The sequence below is a fragment of the Lutjanus erythropterus genome, chromosome 3, assembly GCF_056507025.1.
Source record: "Lutjanus erythropterus isolate fLutEry1 chromosome 3, fLutEry1.hap2, whole genome shotgun sequence".
Lineage (NCBI taxonomy): Eukaryota > Metazoa > Chordata > Actinopteri > Lutjaniformes > Lutjanidae > Lutjanus > Lutjanus erythropterus.
Genome location: NC_139319.1, coordinates 24,458,606 through 24,483,989, shown reverse-complemented (window position 1 = coordinate 24,483,989; position 25,384 = coordinate 24,458,606). Strand labels below are relative to the sequence as shown.

General features: G+C 40.2%; 1 protein-coding gene across 1 annotated transcript in view; it reads right to left on the bottom strand.

Annotated features, from left to right (window-relative positions):
• mast1a (microtubule associated serine/threonine kinase 1a) overlaps positions 1-25,172 on the bottom strand; it is a 45,172-nt gene extending 20,000 nt beyond the window's left edge. The window contains exons 1-9 of the mRNA XM_084715533.1: positions 25,084-25,172; positions 17,992-18,152; positions 14,114-14,189; positions 9,519-9,728; positions 9,315-9,416; positions 5,383-5,515; positions 2,878-2,945; positions 2,618-2,694; positions 387-595 (exon numbers count right to left, since the gene is read on the bottom strand). Of these exons, the coding sequence (XP_084571659.1) occupies positions 387-595; positions 2,618-2,694; positions 2,878-2,945; positions 5,383-5,515; positions 9,315-9,416; positions 9,519-9,728; positions 14,114-14,189; positions 17,992-18,101 (985 nt within the window). The 5' untranslated portion in view covers positions 18,102-18,152; positions 25,084-25,172. The remainder of the gene's footprint in view (positions 1-386; positions 596-2,617; positions 2,695-2,877; positions 2,946-5,382; positions 5,516-9,314; positions 9,417-9,518; positions 9,729-14,113; positions 14,190-17,991; positions 18,153-25,083) is intronic.
• Between the last annotated feature and the right edge of the window lie 212 nt (positions 25,173-25,384).

Below are 25,384 nucleotides of genomic sequence, written 5' to 3'. Positions count from 1 at the left end.
AAGTTGTTTAGCTTAGTGAAATGATAAAAGTAGTGTTGTTGCTAAGCAACAGACATAAAAGTGATGTTGGATTTAGTAGGATTTTCTAACCTGAGGTGAGATAAGATTCCCAAAGTAAGTTAGGATTTGCTTTTCTAATACAAAATTGGGGAAAATCCTATCTTAGACACTTCCTATCTTAACTTGAGACTTAAGACAGGAATTTATTGTAATATGGCCACTGATCTATTTCCTCAGAAGCCTCACAAGAAATTGAAGGGCAAACAGCAGGAAAAGACCAACTCACCCATTCAAAGTGGTCTCACAAATCCTAAATATCTTCTCAATTTGAGTCCAACCTCAGTTTAATTAAACTGTGCCAACAAAACCCAATCCGGCCCACTTACCCTCAACGTATTCCATGACCATGCACAGGTGTCTCCGTGTCTCAAAGGAGCAGAACATGGAGACGACAAACGGGTTCTCTGCGAAGGTGAGGATGTCCCTCTCTACGAACGCCTGCTGGATCTGGTTCCTCAGGATCAGATTCTGCTTGTTGATCTTCTTCATGGCAAATCGCTGACGTGTCTCTCTGTGGCGCACCAGGTAGACAGCGCTGACGAGAAGGTGAGACAGAAGTTTGAGAACTGAAGGGACAGCTGGTGCCAAGATGAAGTAAGGAAGACAGCGGGGTGAGACAATTATGAAGAGTGTATGAGCAGAACTAAGAATAGAAAGGATATTCCATCTGCTTTTAGACATGACTTTCAGACAGAGTAGCTGAGTGGATATTAAGGTGGATATTAAGACTTAAAAACGTCTGGCACAAAATGTCAAGCTGCAAGCTAATAACCTTTGAGTTTCTTTAATCCTGAACTGAATTTTTGAACTTAGCTCAGAAATGTCCTTTTTCTTTTACACAAGCAGATAATGGAGGAATAATTCAGGCTTCACAGCTGCAGCACTCTCCTCTCTGATCTAACCAAGCCAGCTTTAGATGGACTGGAAATCTTTAAAAATGCAGCAACATGAGGAAACCACATGTTACTGTTTTAAAATCCCTACTCTTTGCTTATTAGTTAAAGAGTACATTTGACAGCATTGGCTTTTAAAGTCATTACACAGACAACTGCCTGAATACATACATACAAAAATGCCTTTTAAACGTTTCCCCCTGAAAATCCCTTTGGATGTTGATGCCTTTAATTATTCTCCATGCCAGGTTTAAGGACTGGAACACTGCTTTTAGTGTTTGTATTAGTTAGTTAGTTATTTTTTTCCTGTGTCAGGCTAAATATATGGTTCATCTCACATTAGTTTATTACAAGATAAGATTACAGCTCAAAAGTGAAAAACATAAGAAGACATCCTCTAGTAACATTATACACACATATGCATAAAATTTCAAATAACCTGTGCAGCAAACAGCAGAATGGAAAAAAATGCTTCAAGTCCAAAGTGTAAAGACCTTTTTTCTCCAAGCAACTGGATAACCAGCCCAGGATTTATGGCAGCTCATTAAACAGTCAGCGTAAACGTATGAATGTGATCTACAGATTCATGTACATGGACTCATTCAACAAGACTTTCAATGTAATAAGGATGGTTGTAGTATAAAGAGTGAGACAGTCTGCATCAAGAGGAGGATGACATGGAAGGGTGGGTCAAACACAGGACTTTCACACAGGAGACTAGGGTTTGGTTTCTACGTGAGACTAATTAACCACAATCTTTTCCAAGTAGTTTTGGTGCCTAAACCTAAACAAGAATGTCACCTTTATGTGTAGAAGACGTTGTATATTGATTATTCATTATTTCTATCCATGGTGGATCTCTTCAGGCCAATCACAACCATTATTTAATACAGGACAGGCTTGATAGGATGACTGACAGAGGAGCGTCACTGGTCCAGATTTGAAAAGTCACATGGCACGTATTTTGAGCACAGTGCACCAGGCACATGTCAAAACTGTCAAACTAGGCAGTGCTGATCATATGTTTTCAGGAACACACTTTAGTGTACTGTTTAGCTGTATTTGAGAAAGTTTGCGACCTCCCCAACTTGCATGTGCCACTCAGCACCGCACCTTGCTTATTTTTGCTCTGATTGGTTATAGGTCTATCCAGTTGGTTAATAATGCCCCTTGGAAACTGAACATGAACTGAGAGATGGCAGACTGATTCACAAATGCCAGGCTAATATGTTACATTATCTTAGACCATTTTACACCACTGTATCTGAAGTTTTTAGACTGGTTCATTCATTACTATTGGTATTATTATAGTGTTGCTGTAATAGCAGCGGTAGTATTATTAACATAGTTTTCTTACAGTTTCAACTACTGTGTTGTGTGTTTTATCTATTTATTTTTTCATGTAACATTTGAATCTTGCATGAAAAGCAGTATATGATATTTATCATGAATGTTGATTATTGACATTGGAAAGAGTGCTGCATGCTGAACAAATCTTAACTCAAGGCTCACTTAATGTATTGCTTTTTCCAGAGCTTTTACCCATTTCACAGTCATCTTCATTGGATTGATGTTAAATCTTGTTTGAAACACTGCTGTACATAAATCATTGCATCTGATTTGGTTCCTGTTAAGGATCAATGAGGTTTCGATCCATTGCTTACCCATAAGCTCCATTGCTGATCAGTTTGATGCTCTGAAAATCTTCTTCACTCGGTGGCTTGATGGCTCTCGCTTTTCCCTGGTGACACATTCGACATTTTAAAACTGTAATTCAGATCAGCGTAAAGGTGGTTTAAAAGAAATGCTCAAGTGTCAGTCTGTCTTTGAGGATTTTCACAGTCGTATGTGTTTGAGTGGTGGTGTGTATATATGTATTCATACAGCATGTGAATGTGTAAATGTGTGTTTATTTGATCTTAACCTCTGCTGAGTCGTCTGTCTCTGGAGTATGTGGACCCTCACTGTCGTAGCTGTCAAGGCTCACAATTTCTGTTGAGAAACATGTGAGTTAACAAGCAAACCTGGTGTCAGAATGAAGAAAAGAGACATTTTTCATGCTAAAACACTGGGCCTCCCACGCTGCTGTGAACAGATAAAAAAAAAATGCAGCTGCTCAGACATCTTTAACAAAACAGCTATTCAAGTTTGAAAACAGCTGAATGTGTCAGATCACAGACAGAAAAACACAAGAATTAAAATAGCTTCTTCCTATTAATTTTTCTTGTCTTCTTCAGCTCTCACTTTGTACTCTCTCCCTCTTCGAGCAGCACTGGCAGCTAATTTTCAGTGTTCTTCCACTTTCGTATGTGACAGCTGCTAGAATACACTGATTATAGTACTGTTTAGTTAAAGCAGGAGAATAATTGAACGGTAATTAACTCTGCAAAGCCTTTACAAAGCTGCTCTGCACATATAACATCATGTATCATAAAAGTCACTGAGCTGACAATCGTATATTTCGTCGGTTTGTGTTTGAGGCTGAGAACAACTGATCTTGTCTCTATGAGGAGCCAAGAAAATAGATGAGAGTGTGAAAGTGTGGACGTGCAAGCAGCTACAGTACGTGGGTGTGCATGTGTGTCTCTGCATGACAATGAAGGTGCAAAAGAAAAGTGCAAGATCAAGATATCAAGTGGCACACTGCTAGCAGGAATTAGCTGAGAAAGACCCAGAAGGTCCGTATTTTTCATGAATTCAAAGATAAAACAGTTTATTGTGTAGAGTCATTTCAGATCGTTTAACCCATCAGCTAATGAACAGCTCCTGATGGATTAGGCCGGGAGCGGCTGAGCAGATGCGAATTAAAAGCTGTGAGTTTGGGGGCCGAGTTTGAGCCATGATGATTAATGAAAGACAGTGATGTCACCGCACCACCAGACAGCTAATGATCCAGCCAGTCCAAACTTTACATCATCCCCTATATCCTCATCGCGCTGAACAGCCAGTAATGCTGATCGATTTAAAGCAGGAGCGATTTAAAGCAGATGCACTCCAACAGGCAACTTTGAATTGTTCTGTTTCTACGTCCACAAGTTTTCAACACATGGCAAATATCTCTATATGAATGGGTGGAAGAGAGTGAATATTCATGGTTTTTGTAGCCCCTGTTTTTCTTTGTGTTACTTTGATAATCACGCTCTAAGAATAGATCTTTATTGTTATTGTGCTCAGAACAATGAAAATCTGTTTAGCAGCTCTTCAGCAGTCCGCAGCATAAAAGTTTAATATGTACAAGCGAATAAAAGCAAAATATAAAAAAAACAAGTGTCAAATAAAGATTTGGAACTAAAAAACCCATAATGGGGGGGCTTTGGTGGATGTAAACAGGAAGTATAATGTTGCCATGGAATCAACTAGTTAGCTGTGGGCTACAGCTTGAGCACTTTTTATATTTCTCTTCATTTTGTCAAATAGGTATCATAAAAAGTAAGCTGAACTAGCCATTAAGGGTTCCTTTTTACAACATACCCATGGACGTGCAGACAACTTACTGGATTACATTGATGCTATAGCAAACATAAAAATGTGATCATTCTCAGGCAAGTTCTGGACTTAAAAAGCAGTCTTTTTCAATGATTTCTAAGCAATTTTATGGTTTTATTCAAGACAGACATCAGAAATAATTATATCCTGGGAACATGCAAGAGACACTGAATGTAAAATTGTGTGTATCATATCGATGAGTTCAACTTTCTCCATGAATTAACTTTTTGATGCAAATTGTGGCCATCGGCAAGTACCTTAATTCATGTCTCACAGTCACAGTTTCTGTTCCAACTGCTGATCATGTTGATAAGCACTTCAATTTAAAAGAGTAGTTAGAGTTTGGGGAAAATAAGCTTATTTGCTGTCTTCCTCAGAGTTACATGAGAAGATTGATCTTGTGTCTGTCCATGAAGTATGGAGCCAGAGCCAGTTAGCTTAGCTTGTCTTAGTTTAGCACAAAAAAATAGGAGCATGCAGAGTAAGCAGCTAGCCTGGCTCTGCGTTTGAAAAATCAACCTACCAGCACATCTAAAGCTCACTATCTGTCCGGCATATAAAACACAAACTGTCATTCTTACGCTCCTGTTTGTATGGCGTAAACAACTTGTTAATTTCTGAGTTTTTTTGTTGGTGTTGTGTTTTCGGTTTGAACAGAGCCTGGCTAGCTGTTTCTCACTGCTTTCAGTCTTTATGTTAAACTATATTAATCACCTCCTGACTCCAGCTTCGTACTTAAATGCACAGACATGAGAGTGGAATCAATCTTCTCCTCTGACTCTTGGACACATGCACTTGGATAATGTTGAACTACTCCTTTAAGTATTTTTTTGTTTGTTTGTTTGTTTGATTGCTTTGCCTGTGGTTTGTTTTAATGCAGTACAATAAATACGTCCGATGTCTAATAGAAGCATTACAACAAATGAAAAAAAAAACCTCTTACCCTCCAGTGGGTCTCTGGTCAGCCCCAGCTGGCTGATGATGTATCGAGGGATGTCGGCTTTCATCAGTTGTCCCTCCTTGGCGTGATCCTCCGCTGCCTCCAGCAGATGGTAAAACTCTTCAGGGTTGAACTCCTGTAATTGAAGGAGAAAATTTTTTTTAATGCAATGGGAAGCTACAATAAAAAAATACATTTTAGAGCTTTAGCTGCCACGGCTGAAGATTTATCACGAGTATAAAATCATTTAAAGAACTCAAACGTAGTATTTAAATCTACCTTCAAAGGGCACCACAACAGGATTAAAAGTAATAGAATGAAAATGATCATTTCCATTTTACATTCAGCCATATAAAATATCTTCAATGCCAGAGTTTTAACAGCTTCAGAAAGGTCTAAAAACTGGTGCTGTGCTGTAACCATCATCATTTCTACAAGTGAATTCACAAACTGTTCAGCTCCTGCCAACATCAGACAATTGTCATTTGAAAATTAACACTTGATGCTGCTGCTTAAGTGTTTGATGTGTGGGATTATAAAAAGAAAAACTCCACTATCACTTCACTTACAATATCTAATTGATCCTCAAATAAATTTTCATGTGAATTCAAAGAAAAAGTTACAAGAGACCGAATGATTTTTAAGACTGCACTGCTGGTATGACTGCTAACTTGTAGGCAATTCATCATGATATAAGCATTTATTGCACTGGTCAGTTTTCAGTTTCACAGTAGGTTCATTTGCAAAAACAGATATATCCATTTTTTAAATTATTTTCCATAAATCACAGCCTTTTTTGTATTCCAATTAATATGAATCAAACAGGGTTGTTTTCATATTTGCCTTTCTCTCTCTCTTTTTATTTTCATAAATCATGTTTTTTATTGTGCACTTGGAGCAATGTGAATCAAACTGGTGTTCGTTTTCTCATTTCAAGAATAATGTTTTATCTGTTCTTGGAAATGAACTCCTCATACGGATATAACTAACGCTAATCTTGCAAAGGGTTCAAATGCCAAAAACTAGATCAGTTCAGAGTTCAAATATCAGCTGGAAAAGAAGGAAACACTCTGTGGCTCAGCAGCACAAGGAAGATTTCTATGGTATTGATGCTAGACAGATCATTTTGTTATCAGAATTTGCTAATCTGGTGCCAATGTGTTGATAACATGCTACAATAGAATGTATCACAATATTGATTATTTTTCCAGTCCAACAGCAGGGTACTGAACCAAGACAACTAACTTCATAGTTAGCAGTAACAACGGATGACCATTATGGAACTGATACTGTTATATTGTGTCACACCACTTTCATGCATCAATTTAATTCCAACTGTGCTAAACCTATAATCACAAAACTAGGATTACTTTAACCTGCTGCAAATCCATGCCCAACCCGCGCTATGGGGCTGTCAAACAAACACAATCAGTGTTAATACACCTCCAAATTTTAAATTGCTTTCTTGAAACATCTTTTTTTCCCAATGAAACAGCCTTTTGTGGTGTCCTGTGGGATTCAGTTTCATTCCTGTTGGTGGAATAACATTTTGATTAGAAAGCAGAGCCCGGGGCAGCCGGGATTGTTTCCTTCCTCCCCGGCTCTCTCATATCTGCTCCCCTCGACCAGAGAAAAAAGAGAGAAGTGCGGAGAGGGGGAATTAACCTGCCTCTCTGATAGCTCGCTCTGCTCCAGGATAATATTCCTGCAGCAACACAGCCTACTGACTGTGACATTTTCCCCAAATCACACCTCGCAACTGACTGGAATGCTAAATGAACTCTACGGCCGCGCACAACATTTTTATGTGTGTGTGTGTCTTCTCCTCTCTAACCTACGGGCCATGAGGATCTTAAGTCCCCTCCACATCCTGCCTGACCCTATCGACCTCTTCCGACGGTCGCCTTGGCAACAGAAAGACGAGCCGGGAGAGACGGAGGAGGGACCAAACCACTGACGAACATGTGAGGCCATCAATCAAGGAGCTGATATGCAGGTATGGGTGATCCTCCAGTGCACACAGAGGCTTGTTATACTAAGTAAGTTGAAGTGAGTTATGTTACTGTATGTATGTATCAGCATGCCAAGGACACGGCTCCGTCTCCCAGCTGATTTGATGTGCTGAGGAGAGTGGATGAGTGGAGGAGGTGGAAAGAATATTTTACAGTTTCAAGTTACGTTGGAAAAATATCCTGTGGCGATAAGCGTATTCTCCACTGCTGCCGCTGCTGCAGAGACATGCAGCATGTCTGATGTACTGAATGACACAGCTTACACAAAACCATGACCTCTACTGCACGACATCATAAACTCACACATCGACATCTCATTTATCAACAAACATTTTCTGGAAGCACATGTGTATATACATCAGCATTTCCAAATGTACGGAGGAGTAGTAAATTTAACACAAGTGCAAACAGGAGGTAAAGAGGGACTGTGTTTTCACATCTACTGCTTTTGATTTGAATGCAGAATGATCATTTAATGGTATCTAGTGTTTTGCAATCCTTTTAGATTCACATTTTGTCCTCTGTGACACAGACTAAAGTAAAGGCAGGTGCCTAACATAATAAAAACAGGAGGTACACACTGCACAGTACAAAATACAATATGAAATACAGTATAATTACCTTATAAAGTGACCTGGTGATCAGTGCTGGTGCCTTACATAATAAAAACACTAAGCAACACTGCATGGTCAAAATACAATATAAAATATGAAATATACAGTTACTACATTTTTAAGTGACCGAGTTACCAATGCCTATGCCTTACACAATAAAAATGGCAGGTATGGGCTGCTGTCGAACTCACAGCTGCTGCAGAGGACTGACAGCCTCCGTACATGGGACGCACGCTCCACCAACTGACTTGCAGGGGCGTCCCTACATTTCCTACTCCAAACATCTAAAGTCTGAAGCCCAACAATGATGACAATCAAGGTGATTTTTCAGATTTTGGAGCTTTCCTTCCAGAGCCACAGAACAGATTATACAACTGTTTTCACACATTCCTCTTGCAAGTACAGTGAGCTCCAAAATAAATCAGGTTATGAGATGGAAATACCCCCAATGAACTCTTGATGAACCTTTTACAAAGATTAGCCTCTTGTGTCGAGTGCAGAGTGTAGCTGAAAAAAATCAAATCAAATTCTTATTCTAATCTCTCCATAATAAACAAGGAGGGTTGAATAAAGACACTTAGAGCTTAGAGAGTAATCTTTTTTTTTTTTTTACCACTTGCGCAGCTGATTTCTTTTCTACAGCCATTAGGTTAAAGGTACAGGCATCACGGGATAGATGGATACTGGCTGTAGGTCTGTAATTGTGTTGATAATTTGCTGTAATTGAATGTTCTTGATTTCTATATTGCAAAGACCTGACACAGAGAGGTGGGCACACCTTGCCTCAGTTTTTAATGAGATTACATGCAGGTACTGAATGTTGTTACAGAGTGTACCTTCTTTGTGTGAGTGTATAAATAAATCTCCTTCATTTTAAATCACTGTACCCCCACCAAGGTAGGTGGGAAAGATTTAAAAAATGATCACAGAAAGAAAGGAAAAGACACCAGGTCACAAGTAAAACAAATGCAATGCAAAAGCTGAGTGACAGCACGGCTTCCAGCTGTGACATATTTAGAAAACCTGTGTTTCATCACTTCAGAATGAATACACAGCAGACAGCGTGCCCCACTTCTGCTTTTCTTTAACGCTATTTCAGTGTGAAGTCGACCCTCCATCTCCGTGTGGGAGGACAGGAGTAGGACAGGAGTCTTTCCCAGCAGATCAAGTAGAACACTCTCAGAATGTAAAAAAAAAAAACAGGCCTCAGATAAAAAAAAAAGATCCTGTCACTCGATTCAATAAAAGCTCATTTGGTGAATGTGAATCAGTGTGTGACTGCATTATCAAATCAAGGGTTACAACTTACCAAACACTCGAGGAGCCTGGCTGGACGAGATATGATGATGAAGAGCTTTTTGACCAGCTCGATCACAAAGGTGAGCTCTGAACTCTCTGAGCGCTCATAGGCCTGATAGTGAGGGAGAGACAGACAGACAGGGTCAGTTACAGACGTGCAGTGATTTAACTGAGACGTACTTATTACATTCCTCTTTTCACCTCCACAACTCACATCATGCAGCAGCTTCTCCAGGTTCTCCTGCAGCTCACAGAAGTAGACGCTGGTAATGAGGCCCTCACGTGATTTGGTCAGGCAGTCCCTGGACAGCTCAGCTATCTGGTGGTGGATGAAGCTGAGGACCCCATCAGCAAGTGGCAGGACGTTCTCCGGGGAGTAGTTCTGGAGGAACTCTGCCAGCCTCTCCTCCATCTGAGCTGTGGCCTGATTGAGTACAAGACGGTGGTTAACAGTCAGTTAGCACTGTGTTGAGAGGCTGGTGTTGAAACGTTAATGAAATCAACTGCCCCTTCACATCTGTTCTTCAGAAAGGCAGCAGTTTTATCACATGGCTACAGCTCTACACTGCCCCCCATGACTACAGTGGTACTTCTCCATTTCATCTGTATCCATAAGCTTTTAGAAAATGTGCACAAATATGGATCAAATGGATTCAGAGTATCTACAGAAGGCTCCATCCATATCCATGTGCAACAAATACTTATATAAGCCTTAAGCTGGTATGCTAAACTTGCTAGCAAACATTTGCTTATTTACACCTCCAGCAGTTACAGTGCAAAAACTATCATTTATTTAGAAACCAGCATTCCCTCTCTTTTAGTTCTGTTTTTGGTCTCCACCTGGAAATATCTGTTTAGCTGCTAAATGCTCCATTTTGTTAACCAGCTAGTCGCTAATTGAGTCTGCCTGCTGTTTGGTGCTGAGCAGGTAGTGAGTTTTTAGTTAATTCACTAAAAACAGTTGAAGCTGAAAACAATCAAAGTAAAGTTGTGGGCATGTTGAAACTTGCTCTTGCTACAGTGGCTTTACACGTCACACTGCACAAAGAACATAAAATGCTAAAAAAGCAACAGCAGTCAAGCAGTCTTTTGGGAAAAACATGAACCAGTCTACAACTAACAAACATTTTCAAAATACATGAGACATTATCAGAATTTATGCTCCCATTAAAAACCTATTTCAGGTTTGCAGCTGCTCATTATTCTGCTTGTCATGATGGTAAAAATACAGCATTGTTGAGCTTCATTCACAGTCCTGGGATGTGTGCATTAGTATGTGGGAAGACTTGTTAGTGCTGCTTCACGATGCATCACTGTGAATGAGAACAGAATGGTGGGGTGTGTGTGTGTGTGTGTGTGTGTGTGTGTGTGTGTGTGTGTGTGTGTGTGTGTGTGTGTGTGTGTGTGTTGAGTACAGGTAGGTGTTTGAGGAAACCTGCTTGCTGAGTGACATAGATTTCCTGGCCCTGTTCATAAAAACAGTGTCAGACACTGAGTCATGTCTCCACGTCTTTATAACGTATGTAGACAGGTTTAAGAGGTTAGGTTACAGTCTGGTTACATATTGAACTGGACTGGAGGAAGGTACGTGATCTAATTGATTTTGTGCTCTTGATCAATAAATCATAGGTCAGGTCTCAGCATCTCAGAAGCGGCTGACCGCCAGTACTTTTCACACACTGCGGAGTCAACAGCTTACCAAGAACAGTGAAATCAAATCTCAGCAGCAGCCCTCTGACTAAGAGCTGTCTTTTTGTTGGAGGTCAGAGGGGATTGGTAAGCCTCCTTCAAAGTAATAAGGGCGCAGAAATACAGAGATAACAGCTTAGTACAACAGAAGTGAGCAGGAGGGAATTTCTGAAAACACTTTATCAGGATGTGCAGTGTATACAGGACTACTTAAGGGATGTTAGTTTATTCTAGCAGCCTGTAGTTTGACCTTTAGACTAAGGCCATATCTTCAGGGCCTGTGTGATTCCAAAATCAATGTGTAACATTTCCAGGACTTAAATTAATCCAGGATTCAGAGTTTCTCTTGCCTGGTAATTACTGTTTTTCTTTAACTGAGTTGAAGTCCAACATATTTCAATTTCTTTATTTATATTTTTTGTTGAAAAGAGATCCTATTGCTGTGTTGACAGCTCTCCGTGGTTGCAGAGGCTTGAATTTCTTAACAGCTCAGTTCTCATAAAGGATTTCAGCTACCTCTATCCTGAGGGGGGCAAACTGGTCAAAATGCTTTACGGCACAACGGCAAACACTAACAGCTATGTGTTTGGTGAAACTGGGTCATATTTTATGGAAATAAAAAGGCTTTTGATGTCTTTTGGCTGCTCTGCCTCAAGTCTCAGTGTTTTACAGTAAGTTTCCTGATGGACAGAAAGCTTTACTTGTGCTAAGTTAAGTGAACTGCTAGCATTAACTGCTGCTAACTGCCTTCATCTAGTTAGCTCAGCTCAGTGGAGCAGGGAAGTCTTGGTGTTTACACTGGTAGGACAGGAACCTTGGACCCTCGGGAGGAGAGGGTTTTACCACAGCATTCTATAAGTGAACTGCACTCTGAAGCTGGGGAGGCAAATTTCCAAAAAATACCAATTCTTGCATAATGTTGCTTTAAGCTTAACAAGCCCAGATAATATTTGATCCAAATTTCTGTCATTTATTTGGGATATTAAACATCTTTCAGGACATGTGGACCTCCACCAATGTTTTCAGAAAAGCTGCAGCACAATAAAACAAGAATCTAAAATAAATGAACTGAACAAGGTCCAGTGTTGGTGCTGTCTACTTCTTTTCCTACACCGGATCACTGGTTGCTTTACATGGCTTTCTTTACTGTTTATGCTCTTTTCTTTGTACGTTATTTCACCGTCAGCGTGAAAGAGACTGGACACATTTGGAGATAATAATAATAATAATACTACAAGGTCCACTGGCCAGGGGTCAAACCATGGACATTTCCGTTATGTGGTAAGTGTTCTTACAATTAAGCTGCTGGGGAACCACTTTTACTACTTATTTCTGACTCAATCTTACTAAGACTGAGCTGCTCTTAGTTGAAGCAAAGGACTTTTGTGAATGATCAGTTGTTGTTCTCAGGCCATATGGTGGTTGTAGCTTTTTTTTCCTGCAGGTTTGTCCTTCAGGACATCAGCAGGGCGTATGTGTATCCTGGGATCCTACCTGGGAACCACACAAATCTGTGAGCTCTTGTTTCATTTGCTCTGGCAGATACATCTGCTCACCCTCCTATTCAGACAGATTTACACCTGTCCCTGATTTCTTCGGGCCAATCACAACTGTTTATTTAATATGGGGTGGGTTTCATAGAGGGACTGACAGAGGAGCGTCACCAGTTTGAATTCACCAGGCTGACTAAACTTATAATCAAACTGTCAGAGCTGATCAAATATGAATCAAGGTTCTGTTACTGCATCACCTATTGCTCACTTCAAATGTTTTCAGAAACGCATTCTAGTGCGCTGTTTAGCTGTAGTTTGACAAATTTTGTGATCACGCCACCATTTCTTCCTGCACCGCCCACAATTGCATGTGTCACTCAGCACTAAACTACATATTTCATTGCTCTGATTGGTTCTAGGTCTATCCATTTGGCAGAGGCATTTTGGTTTGCTCCTGCTGATGGCGCCCTTTGAAAATCGAACATAAACTTGTTACCAGGCTAGCTGCACACATTAAACATGTCTCTCTCTCTTACTGGCTTGCATTGTTTTGCAGGTGTTCAAATCCCTTTCTGTTCTTCACCTTGTCCAAACATCTCATTGATACACTCCCTGCATTAGCTTCTTAAAATGGATGTAAGTCTCTGATGTTAGTCTATAAGCAAGACTATACTGGCACCTGTATACTTCCCAGGCTATGGTGAAACCTTTTTATTTTAGCAAGAGCCTCAGATCTACTGTTCGCCTGGAGTTTTCCTCTTTCAAAGATCCTCACCACAATGTGGCAAGACTGTTCTTTGTTCTTGCAGTCATTAGCACTGTGGGGATCAGGACTGAAGAAACCTGCACATCTTCCAACAAAACAAATTCAAAATCCAGTTCAAAATTGTACAATCCATCGGAAATATCCTTCTACAGAACACAGGCTTAAATTCAAGGAATGTCATGTATTTGACAGTATATGTACAAGTGCCACTGTTTCCCAACCGAGCAGCATGTCCGTTACTGAGGGCAAATATCATGGGTTTTATTAACATTAGCACCATGCAGGCAGGCTTATCAGAATTTTCTTTGACTAAGAACCTAAATGAAAGCAACCTCTGTGCAAATATTCCCTCATTTCATCCATTTTAGATGATGACAGACAGAATGTTGCCACAGCCAGCTCAAGAATCAATAGGTAATCGATAAAGAATTGGACTGTTAAGCTGAATCAATAATGGCTTTGGAATCAGTAAAGTCCTATTGATTCCCCTAATTTTCAAAACTCTTTGCGTTTATTAAAACCAAAAAGACTCTGCTTAGAATTGAAGCAACTTAGGGTGCCATTTCCAAACCATGCACCCAAAATTGCGTGTTTTGGGGAAAACAGTGACTACAACTGTTCTAAAGAATGAATTTTACCTTGTTTACTAGTTGTTTGGGACACGTTTACCCCCTGGGACACTTAATGTATCTTCAGCTAATCACCAGAAACATCTGAAACCTGAATCTACTGAATGTTTTACATGTAAATGTAATTCAGTGCAGGTTATGAGGGGCCACTGACTATATGTTTGTGTACGTACTTGCTGTGTGTGTATGCATGCACAGTTCACACTTGTGTATTTGTCTGTGTGAGGCTGACCTTGGGGAAGCGCTCCTTGTAGACATGGTTCATCATCACTATTTCATTGTCATAGCAGGATGGAGAGCGCCCCGGGCTGCAGGGAGACAAACACAGAGAGCAGGAGTGTAATACACAGCACCGACTGAGAAAAACAAAGACGGCAGGAGGAATGAGGGGAGGCAGCCTGACAGACAGAGACCTGCAGCTCTGTATTTTTCACTTGAATGAAGGAATAATTCACCACTACCCCACATGTCGTGTCTTTATATTATGCTAATCGTGTACTTAAATTCAGTACAGTCACTTTAGTTCCTCTAATGGATCCAGTGTCCTCCTGCACGTCATATCACACTCATTACCATCATCAAACGTCAGAGCCACATGTGCACTTTCTGATGCACACATGCACAGATAAAAGGCTGCTCATACGGTACAGAATCAGACACTGACAAAAGAAAAGACGGTTATGAAATAATGTCTTATGGGCAAACACATTATAGCTTAGCTTCACAGAAAGATGTGATCTGAATAGTAATAATGAGGCATGTCAAGGAACACAATACAAACATTCTGTGTACTGAAGCCATGAGATAGGCTATTATCTAGGGCAGCCACTGCTGAGGAGCTTAATATGAAAACTGAATACTGATTAGTAGTGACGTGCAGTTGGAGTTGGGGCATGTTGCATCCAGAGAGGAGGGGTGGGGGGCTATAATAGGTGTGGTTGGAGGGAGTGTGCACCAGAGACTTCTGCTAATAGAGAAACTGCTGCGCTCTGGAGAGGCTCAAAGCACTGGAGGGTGGACTGATACTGATATTATACAAGTGGTGGTGAGTGGCTAAGTACTGTGCTAAAATATTAAGACACTTGCACTTAACTGGAGTATTTCCATGTCCTGTTACTTTCTACTTGAGAGCTAAAATGTTGTTCTTTTTACTCCACTATATTTGTGTGTAGATTTTATACATAAACCATGTCGTCACCTTATGAAATATGATATAGCTTCATCTACCCAGTAGTATAAAGCACTAGAAATAACTGCACTATATAGAAATAGTTTAAGCAGAAGTCTGGTGTAACTTTATATTTTTGTTATTGTCAGCAAATCTCATAAAAGACCATAACTAACAACGTAATGGTGCGTCCCTCAATACATTGCTGCAGTTTTGAGGTAATACCATTTACTACATAGATTTGGTGCAAAATTTAACCATTTTTGACTGTTCAAGAAAACTGTCAAGTATCCCACTAAAATACAACATTAAGACCCCAAGACTTTGAAGAACACCATAGAAAAGTTCATGCTGTCATTTCCTAGGGAAAAAAAAAACTTTTGACATTTGGAGGTTTCTGTAAGAATTGCATTTTTGCACAACTGAATAGCAAGCGCTCCTATTCTGGGATTTGCTCAGAGACCCCCTTATTGTCAATATACAAAGGAAAGCCAGTCATCCCTAGGATGGCCAGGGTCTCTAGTTTGTAGTTATGAAGTTTCATGAAGCTGTGATTATCCTAGAGGTCACTGTAGGTCATTTTATATAGAGAGATCGAGTTTTAAAAAATCCACAAGAGTCTCAACTTTCCAGTCAGACTCATTTTATGGTATTCCAATACTGTTTAGGAACTCCAGTATGCAGACATATTCTAATAGAAAAGGCAAAATAACATATATATTGCATTCAGTACAAAACTGTATGGGGTTGGCATGAAGTGTTCTGTAAAGGAGAGACTCATGGGTACCTATGGAATCCATTTTCATTCAGGTATCTTGAGGTGAGACGTCAAGGCACCCCTCTGAAAACTGCCATGCCAGTTTTAGCCTTGTTTGGGGTGTTATTTTGCCCCCTTCCCAACCAGCTAGCATGACCAGTGGATTCTAAAGGTCTTCTACTTTCAGATGATACCAGCTACTGAAATAGTATAATGTTGCCATAATGGGACATGGATGTCCCTGCGAAGCTGAAGAGGTTAATGAAAAAAAGAGTGAACAATCCGGCGTCTCTCGTCTCATTAAATGGCAGAAAATTAAGCATTCAGCGGCACTGACGCATACAAAGAAGGTGAATTATACAAGACAAGCAACAGAAAGGCCTGTGCTCTAAATAAATGATTGAGAGCCCTCTGCATCTCTTCATGACAAAATGAAGTTGTTCCTGCACACTAATTAAAGCTTCCCTTTCATAATCTTAATGGTACAGCTTAATGTCCCTTCATAAAAACTTGACAAACTGATTTTTGATTAGTTTTGCTATTTTTTTGTTTGTTTTTTTGTTTGATGGTGTGATGGTGGAGTGATGGTGACTACCCTTTTTTTTTAAATAATCAAAAAACTATTCAAAGGCATTGATGTAGCCAGAAAACAATCTGATGTTTTGAACAATGACTCTTGAATTTGTTGAAGAAATCTGAGGCACTTGGGAAATGACAACAAAAACAAACAAGTATAGATTTTTTTCAAATTATTTTGGTGGACTTGGGCTCTTTAAAAGCCAAAACATTGTGTATTTGACTTTCTGGTGTGTTTAGGAACATCTCGGACAAATCCTATTGATTCTATCTTTAAAAAGCCTTTATTAACTCGTGGCCATTCAGCAGTTGGCGATGCATTTTAAGCCATTAAGGCCTTCAAATACAGATGAGTTGTCAGTAGTCACATAGTCAGTATGGAATAATCACATGATTGGTGTCGACAGGTGAAGCCACATTCAGCAGAGGAAAACACACAAAAAATATTTTGTGTTGGCATTTCTCTTAAACAAAACAAACAACAAAATATTGTATTTATGTTTTTCACTTAACTGATGTGCACTTGTTTGATTTTAGCTGTGACAGTCTTCACTGCGTTTTGATGTTTCTTTCTAGTTTCTCTCCTCTCCTCTGGTCTGTGTGCTTCACTGAGGGTAGGCCTCCACACAAACAGAGCAGTGGATGACAACTTGTTAGGTTGCTGTAAGTAAAATAAAGCTTCCTAACAAGATTAACTTATTAAATCAGATGTAATCCATTTAAAATCAAAGATGGACAAATATCAACCCCGAACCAATCAGGCAAAAGCTAGCCAGCTAGTAAGATAGCTCCAAAGACATGTGTGCATAAGAATATTACATAAAGAAGAGATGAGAAGTAACTAAGTACAAATACTGTATTTAAATACAGTATTCAGGTATCTGTATCTGTTGACTATTTAGTATTCTGACAAATTTGTACTTTACTTTATACATTTTAACATAAATATCTGTACCCTCTGCTCCTCACATTTTGAAAACTGGCTTGTTACTTCAGTTTTAGTGCATCTGAGGGAAAAATAACACAAAGAACAGTTGATTCCCTGGTCATCCATCAGTGAACATCATAAATGACAGACGTAACAAGACGAAAATGACCTAAAAGACATAACAAGACCAGACGGGCAGAGAGGGAGTGTACTTTTGCCAATTCTGTGTGTTTGTTGTGTTTTCAGCTGTTAGCATGCTAGCTAACGCTGATATCTGTTCCTGTAGGTCTCTGTGTCGATATTCAGTCATACAGACCAGGTTCACTGAACTGATGTGTGGCTGCCAAATGATTGACAGTCGTGGATAAAAGCTGTTAGCCAGGCAGAGAGAAGTGTAGGGTAAAATTAGCAATGACAGCTGTCAGTTTGCAGTGCAGCAGCAAGGGGCTGCGTCAGTGAGTTAACCCATTGTATGAGTTAGTGTGGTAAGCAGTTAACTTAGGGGAAACACTGTGTTTATTTATCAGTTGTGTGTTTTTGCTAAGTTACAGACTGTAAACTCATTCCTGCTGCTCCTTAAATAGCTTCTGCTGTCAGGGACGAATTGCAGATGCATAGTGTGGGGGGGGGGTTCTTCATTTACTAAAACTCTCTTTTGCCCATGACCTGCCAAGCTCTCACCTGAGGCTTCGAGAGCGTGGCCGGACGTGCGGCGAGCGTCGCCCCCCGTCATCGTCTGTGATGCTCTCGGTGCTGCCAAAGTGCTTGGACAGGAAGTGCAATTCATCCATAGTTGGCTGGAAGGGCAGCTGGTGCAGACGCTCCTGGGATGAGCTGGATGACTGCAGAGAGACATGAAAAAGAGACAAGGTTAAAATGTGAACTGCCCTTTGTTAGATCCTCTCTTTTTAGAGCCTCTGTAGCAGCTGTAACATCAATAGTTTAAAAATAGATAGCCAGTGATGGAGAAATCAAAAACAACAAATGGCAAGAAGACCTTAATCGATGTGGTGACGAGAAGAGAAGAGAAGAGAAGAGAAGAGAAGAGAAGAGAAGAGAAGAGAAGAGAAGAGAAGAGAAAAACAAGGTATACTATGATGTGAGTGGGTGGAAACAACTGATACAAAGGAGCGACTAACTTAAAAGAACAAGGAAGGAAAAGAGAGAGGTGCAGAAACAAGAAAAATATCCAGAAGGAGTTGGTGTAGGAGGGCAAAAACAGAATAATGTAGACTGAAAACCGGAGCAGAAAAGACTGCAGGGAATGAAAGAGTCACTCCACGTGAAAAAGTTTACTGCTGCTTTAAGTGTCTGCAGCCTCCGGGGAGTTAATGGCAGCGCTGCTCGGTTTTAAACAAAAGACTTTTCTTCAGCGCAGGAGGGCAAAACCAGTCTGGATCAATGGGAGGTTTAATGAACACAGTTCCCAATGGGACACCATGGTTGGCTTTGGCCACATAACGATTTCTGCTATAAAAATCCATTACAAACTGCATTCAGGTCTCAGCTACTTGCAAGCTGCAGATAAGCACTGAAATGATGATTTTGTGAATGCAGCAAGTCCAGGATCAATTAAGAAGTTCCCTGGTGACACAGAGCACTCAGAGACTGAGCGAAATGCCACTGGATATGATGGTTATCAGAGATGAAAAACTGTCTCATATCTGTATCACTGCTTTCATGCAGTCACAGGGTGCATCTCAATTCACTTTTTATTGCATCCACTCGAGCGTTGGTCCCTCCCACTGAAGACGTAACGAGAGGTGAAAGGAAAAGACGCATAGAGAGGTATCACGTTTTCAGAAAAATTAATTGTCCTTTCCTCTCAATCTTCATCTGAAGTCAGTTTTCTGATGATGGCGGCACAGTTAGATCACCTGTCAGTCGGCTTCAACGGCTCTGGCGCCTCTTCTGATGCCTTGGAATTTGTATTTGCATATCCAGTATATGTGCTGTCCAAATAATACAGTAATAAGGGTGTACAGTCACTATTTCCAGCACTGTTAGTCTTCATCCTCCCACACAGAAAAACAGGATGTGAAATTAGTGTCTCCGTTTTCCCTTTACAAAACAGTTTGAAGCATCCACACATGCATCAAAACTTCATTCTGTACAGATTTAACCACAGTTTGTAAGTGGAGCTGTCTGCCCAGACAGAGAATGCACGAGGCATTTCTACAGCAGTAACACATAATTTCTTAAAGCTTATTTATTAATTATTTGCATCTGAATTGTGACTCTATTATTTAATAATCAAGGTTATGGTGAGAGTGTCTTTTAATTTGTAGAAATATTTAAGGCCAAAAAAGTGGCACTAACTCAAATCACAATATACTCTGCATACCTTTTCTTTATAGTTTTAGTACATACTGCAGCTGTCCTCACAAAGTACATACTGTTGCATGCAGTGTGCCTACAACTAGGACATACTACTTCCTCATAACATTTGACCCCCTTGCGCATACACCCATCACAAAGGATTGTGGGTCAGAATAGCCATAACAGCATGCTAAATAGCTAAATTATATGGTAGTCTGGGTTCACAGGGACTTTCAGCAACGCACATGATTTAATGGGATAGTTCCGATAGTTCACTCTCTCCAAACCACCAGACTCCTTTTGCAAAAACAGTAATTTTACCTCATAGAACACAGGAGTTGCTGATCTACCGCTGCCTCAATCTGTTGAGTTTATTTGTGTTATTCTGGTGTTTTAAAAGGTTGGTTCAGATTCACCAAAGTCACACAATAACACAAATAAACTAACAGATCGAGGCAGCAGTAGATTAACATCTCCTGTGTTGTGTGAGATAAAATAATTTTTTTGCCAAAGGAGTCTGGTGGCTTTGGAGGGAGCTATATTTGGCTTATCTAACAGCAGTTTCCCATCGGAAAAAGCTGTTTGATGACAAGATAAAGTAAGTGAACATATTCTAAATATAATGTACCCTTAAACCAAATTGATTTTTTGGGTGGTGAGCCTTTTTTAGGCGACTAATCCTGGGTTCACATTACAGGAGTTTTTAAAGTCTAACCTATTTTGACATCTAGTTGCATCTCACACATAAGAATAAATTTCACAGATTCTCTTTGTCCTTTGAAAAAAAAAAATAACACAATACAAACTTGGTAACACCTCTCTTTCACTTCAGTACTGATGTAATTATCCAGAACCGAAGTTGGGCCCAGATTTCTCCTCCGATGCTTGGGTGGGGTGAATCTGAGAGGCTTGAAGCCGGGATAAAATATGTTTGGCTGCTGACCCTGTCCACCAGTGCTCCTGTTGCTTCATCAGACTGGAAGCATGCTGTCCACCATCTACTGTAGGTAATACACTGAGTCTGAATAAGAACATCACACAACCCCACTTCAAATAATCCAAAACATGCCTCTAACTAAACGGTGAATAAGCTTTGGAGTAATTCGACATCTGGGTTGTATTTGCTCTTGTAGAAAAGTGCGGTGTTGTGGTTAAGCAATGTCAAAGCAGCTCGATCAGCTGCAGCATCTAACAAAGGGAAATTAGGATGAACCAAGTCCACAGTTTTATTCACCTGTAAGGTTTCATCCTTTGAACTTCCTCCGTCCTTATCCTGCCTTACCTCTACTTTCTCCTCAGCTTTGTTTACATTTCTGACTATTTCTGTAGCTGTTAAGCATAATTTTTTTTCATATCTTCCTCTTCATATAAGAAACTCCTCTACACACTTGCACACACACATCTTCTCCTTTCATCTGCTCTGTTCAGTATGCAAGGGTCCTGCTGTAACTAATCAAGCGAGTAATGGCCCATGTAAGAACCAGCAGAGCACTGAAAACCTGACAGGGGTGGAGGGGGGAGCATGATGGAGATTGAGAGGAGTATAGAGAGACTGAAAAACCATCTTCAACCTCATCTACCAGTAAAAAGAGATCAATCAGTCGCCTGCAGAGTATGTCTCCCTCTATATGTGCTGCTGTGAGGAAGAGATGCATGAGAGGCAGTCAATGGAAGAAATGATGTGTGAAAGAGCAGCACACATGCAGAGGAAGTGATTGTGTCGAAGATGGCACAGAAAATGTACAGCCAGTGGATTATGAGTCAACACCTTGCCTCCACCTGAGCATCATACACATTAAGGTCCATTTCTCAAATGGACTATTTACCAAATGGGCCTTGGCAGAGTTCATTTCGCTGAGTACCTTCAAACATCTTTCGCTCAGACAAAAGTGAACATTGTTGTTCGTCGTCTCTGTTTGCTTCAAAACACATTTCACTTCCACCTACACTCGCTTTTATTTGCCTCTGCTGCCCCTCCTTATCATCCATCTCTGTTTCTCCTGGGATAAAGTGATGGATGGAGAAATAGTTACTGGAACAGTTTGCCACTGGTGCTGCGAGGCATAAACGCAGATTGGTTACATTTCATTTCCATTATCCACGTTTCTGAAGAAAAGCCAAGTCATCAGCTGCAGATAAATCAGGTCGATCATATCTTAGCAACCGATAAGTTATTTTTAGTTCTGTTTTACATGTGATGCATGTTCTTCAGCACTGAAATAATCAGCCGAGACTCGCAGCAGCAAGTACAAAGTCAGTAAACACAGGAGCGTGTGTGTGTTTGTGTGTGCACAGCACTTAGCTGCAAGTGTGGCGTGTAATGATTTCAAAGCAAGTCAGTACATGCAACTTTAGAGCATGAATTTATGCACAGCATAGCAGGCTGATTTTATGCATGAAAATATATGCAAATAAATTCTTTGAGTAACATCCATATTCATGCTAAGGATACAAAACCCACCTCATCAACTTAGTACTGGATGAAAAATCTAAAATAAAGTTTTGTGTGTTGATTTCATGACTTGTGCAGCTGAATTATCAGGAGAAGAAGAAGCGGATCCCACACTTCAATGTCAGTAAGTTTTCTTTTGTTTGTCTGATAAAACTGGAAATGAAAGAAAGTGCAGTGTTTGATCCTTATGAGTTTTTACGCTACAAAGAGGGGAGACGTGAAGGATTTTCTCTGTGAAAACAACATAAACACCAGCAGAGACTTCAGGGGTGTTTTCAGGAGACTGCTGTCGCACTGTGCTGTGGTGTCCTGTTTGACAGCCACAAGTTTTGTGTTACAAGAACACACTTAGTCAGCTCTATCTTACATTTGAGAGAGCGGAAGATACACTGGCTGCTGCAGTAATAATACACGATAGATCAAGAGTTCTCAAACTTTTGATGACTCAGTGCCAATTTAGGGAGCTAGTATATGATCGAGGACTGCACAGGAATTGGTCTAATTATGGCATTTAACATTAGATTCCTTGAGCACTGAATTCCACTGTTTTCAGATCACTTTATCTGTCCTAGAGTCCTGCAACGGGTCAGGCACCTGTGGGTACACACCGGATGACCCACAAAAATGCTGTGTAAAGTATATTTATATAAATTTATGGGTGTGGGCATTGGTAAAAATGAAATAACTGCAGGTGGGCAGCAGATAAGAAAAATAATATAACACATGCAATAAAACAATGTTTTTTTTCCTTTGAAGGAATCAGAAATAAAATGATCATGCAGTATTTTTAATATTTCTATCCACTAACACAGTATTATCAAGTCCATTCAGCTGGCCAGGTTTTATTGTGAAAGCCTAAGATACAACCACTGACCCCACATTCTGCCAACAACAGGATGTCACTGTTTGATCTGAATGCTATGAAGGCTAGCTGATAGCTGGAATGGATGACATAAAGGCAAAAAGAGCCAGTGGAGGAATTGTGGACAATAGATAGTTGAAGGCTAAGTCGGACGTTTGGGACCAATATGGTACACTAACAGAATGTAAGAATAATATTGTGAGAAAAGTTACCACAAGGATAACTGGCTTGTGGCAACCAAGCATTGATAGCGACATTGCTTTTTGATCCTTCAGTGTCGGCTCTTCCTATCATTGTGAAACAGAATTCACCAAGTGTTGGATTGTTCACCCACTAACAGGGAACGTGAGCAGGGTTTAGACCATCATCAGACAGGTGAGGGTCAGGTCGCAGGGCTAATATTCACAGATCCGGGTGGTTACAGACTTGATTTAGAGATACTCATGAGTAACAGGTCAGTTATGGATCGCAGCTTTGTGAGTGGGTTTACAAAACTGGACCTGAGGTCCGACAAAGTAAGAGTTGATTCAATTTTCCTGAAAGCTCCTTTTCTCTGCAACCATGCAGCTTTTTTCCATTGTGGCTTTCCCATCTCACTTCCACATGAAACTGCTGAGTTGTCCGCTGAAATTATTAAACTTTAGCTAATAGCACTAGCACTGATAATAGAAAGTAATTTCTGCTACACTCGCAGGGTGTCACTAGTTACATGCAACCACTAGCATTCTAGGTTACACTGCTACACAGTAGCCGAATAATGTATTAAATATAGGGTACTGAAAGTGAAAGCATTAAAAATGGACCACATGTGATTAAAATATAATGCATTTCATGTGATGTTCAGAGGCTACACAGAATGTTTCCACCATTGGCATGAAGACCTCCTCTTAAGCTTTAAAATCAGTATAGGACAGTTGAGGATATCAAATGGTTGAGGTACTGGAAGAAAACGTAGGATTGTTGCATCCCAAGCACTGGCATCATCCATGGCGGGTGCATTGAGTTGTATGCATTCCCAAAGTTAAAGATGTGGGGAAACGCCTCAGCAATCCTAATGTAAAGCAGCAAAAAATGCAGAAGTGCCAAAGACTAATAAATTCCACTGGTGTTTGGAAGGACCAAAAATAATGCTTTATTGTACACTATATTATTCTTAATATTTAGTTTAAATGATGAGGCATAGTGGGTGTTTTTGTTGTTATTCGTTGTGAGAAGTGAGTCATGCAGTGTCTATGTTTGTGTGAAAGAAGTACTAGCACATTAGCAGTAGTTATGTTACTTTAGTCAGCTGTAACGTGTGTAGATAAGCTTGGGATGCAACATAATAGTAGGCCTGAAAGACTTTGTGTGTTAGCTGCCACAGAAGAGTAAAAAAAAGTTACTATCATGCAAGGTTGGGCAATTGGACAAATGTATCACCTATTTGATGGTTGCTGTTTTTTTGGGGGGGTGTGTGGGGGGGGGGGTATCTGTTATTTTACTTTGCTAATGTAACAGTCTGCAAAGTGACAGGCTCTGCTCCCTGACATGGTCTCATGCAGTGGCACAGCACACACCCACTCAGACAGAGCAGAGTGCACTGAGCTGAGGAGTGACAGGAAAACAGCCTGCAGAACCAGACTCTTTAAACAACGTGATGAATTGAGGATTTATTTCAACCAAGCAAGAGTTGGTGATTGTTGGGACAGTAGAAAGGGTAACAAAGATGGTTTTGGGGAGTTTTACATTTTTCTGTTGAGTTTGATTGAAGTGTGTTTTACGAGGAGTTAATGAACCAGTTGTATTTTTCCTGTTTAATAAGGAGCATTTCTTTGAGAATGTTTAATTTCTTGATACTCTGTGGGTTAATTTTGTTTATTGGATGTAGTGAATGTACATAAGATGACTTCTTTTGTGATTTTATTTTGCTTGTGGCAGCAAAATGTCACCAGCAGAAACATTGGTGGAGCACAGAGAGTCTCTTCACCTAACATTACATCAATTTTTTGCTCCCCAATGTTCACCCCATGTTGGCACTGTGATTACTGTCTTTTGTTTCCAAGAAGACAAACTGAGCCAAAATGCTGCAAAATAAATGTAATAATAAATAACTGCATAGACGGTCTGACTGTGTGGCTTTTCTTCTTGTTCCACAACTCACCGTTGAACTGGGTGTATTGGTTCCATATCCTGAGGAAGGCAGAGAAGCCAAGGACCATCTACGACCGTCAGCCCTGAGGACAAAATAAATACAAGTGGAAATTGGAGAACATATGTTAGAATCAAGAACAATAAGAACTGTTACCTCTACCACTTTCAACAGCCAGAACTGCAATATCAGTTCCTATTTTAGTCTCCAGACTACACAATCAGCAGCTACACTAAAACAATTCCACCACCTTCACTTTCCTTTCAATCTACCCAATTACACTTCTGCGCCTTTTATTCCTCTCTTCCCTCAG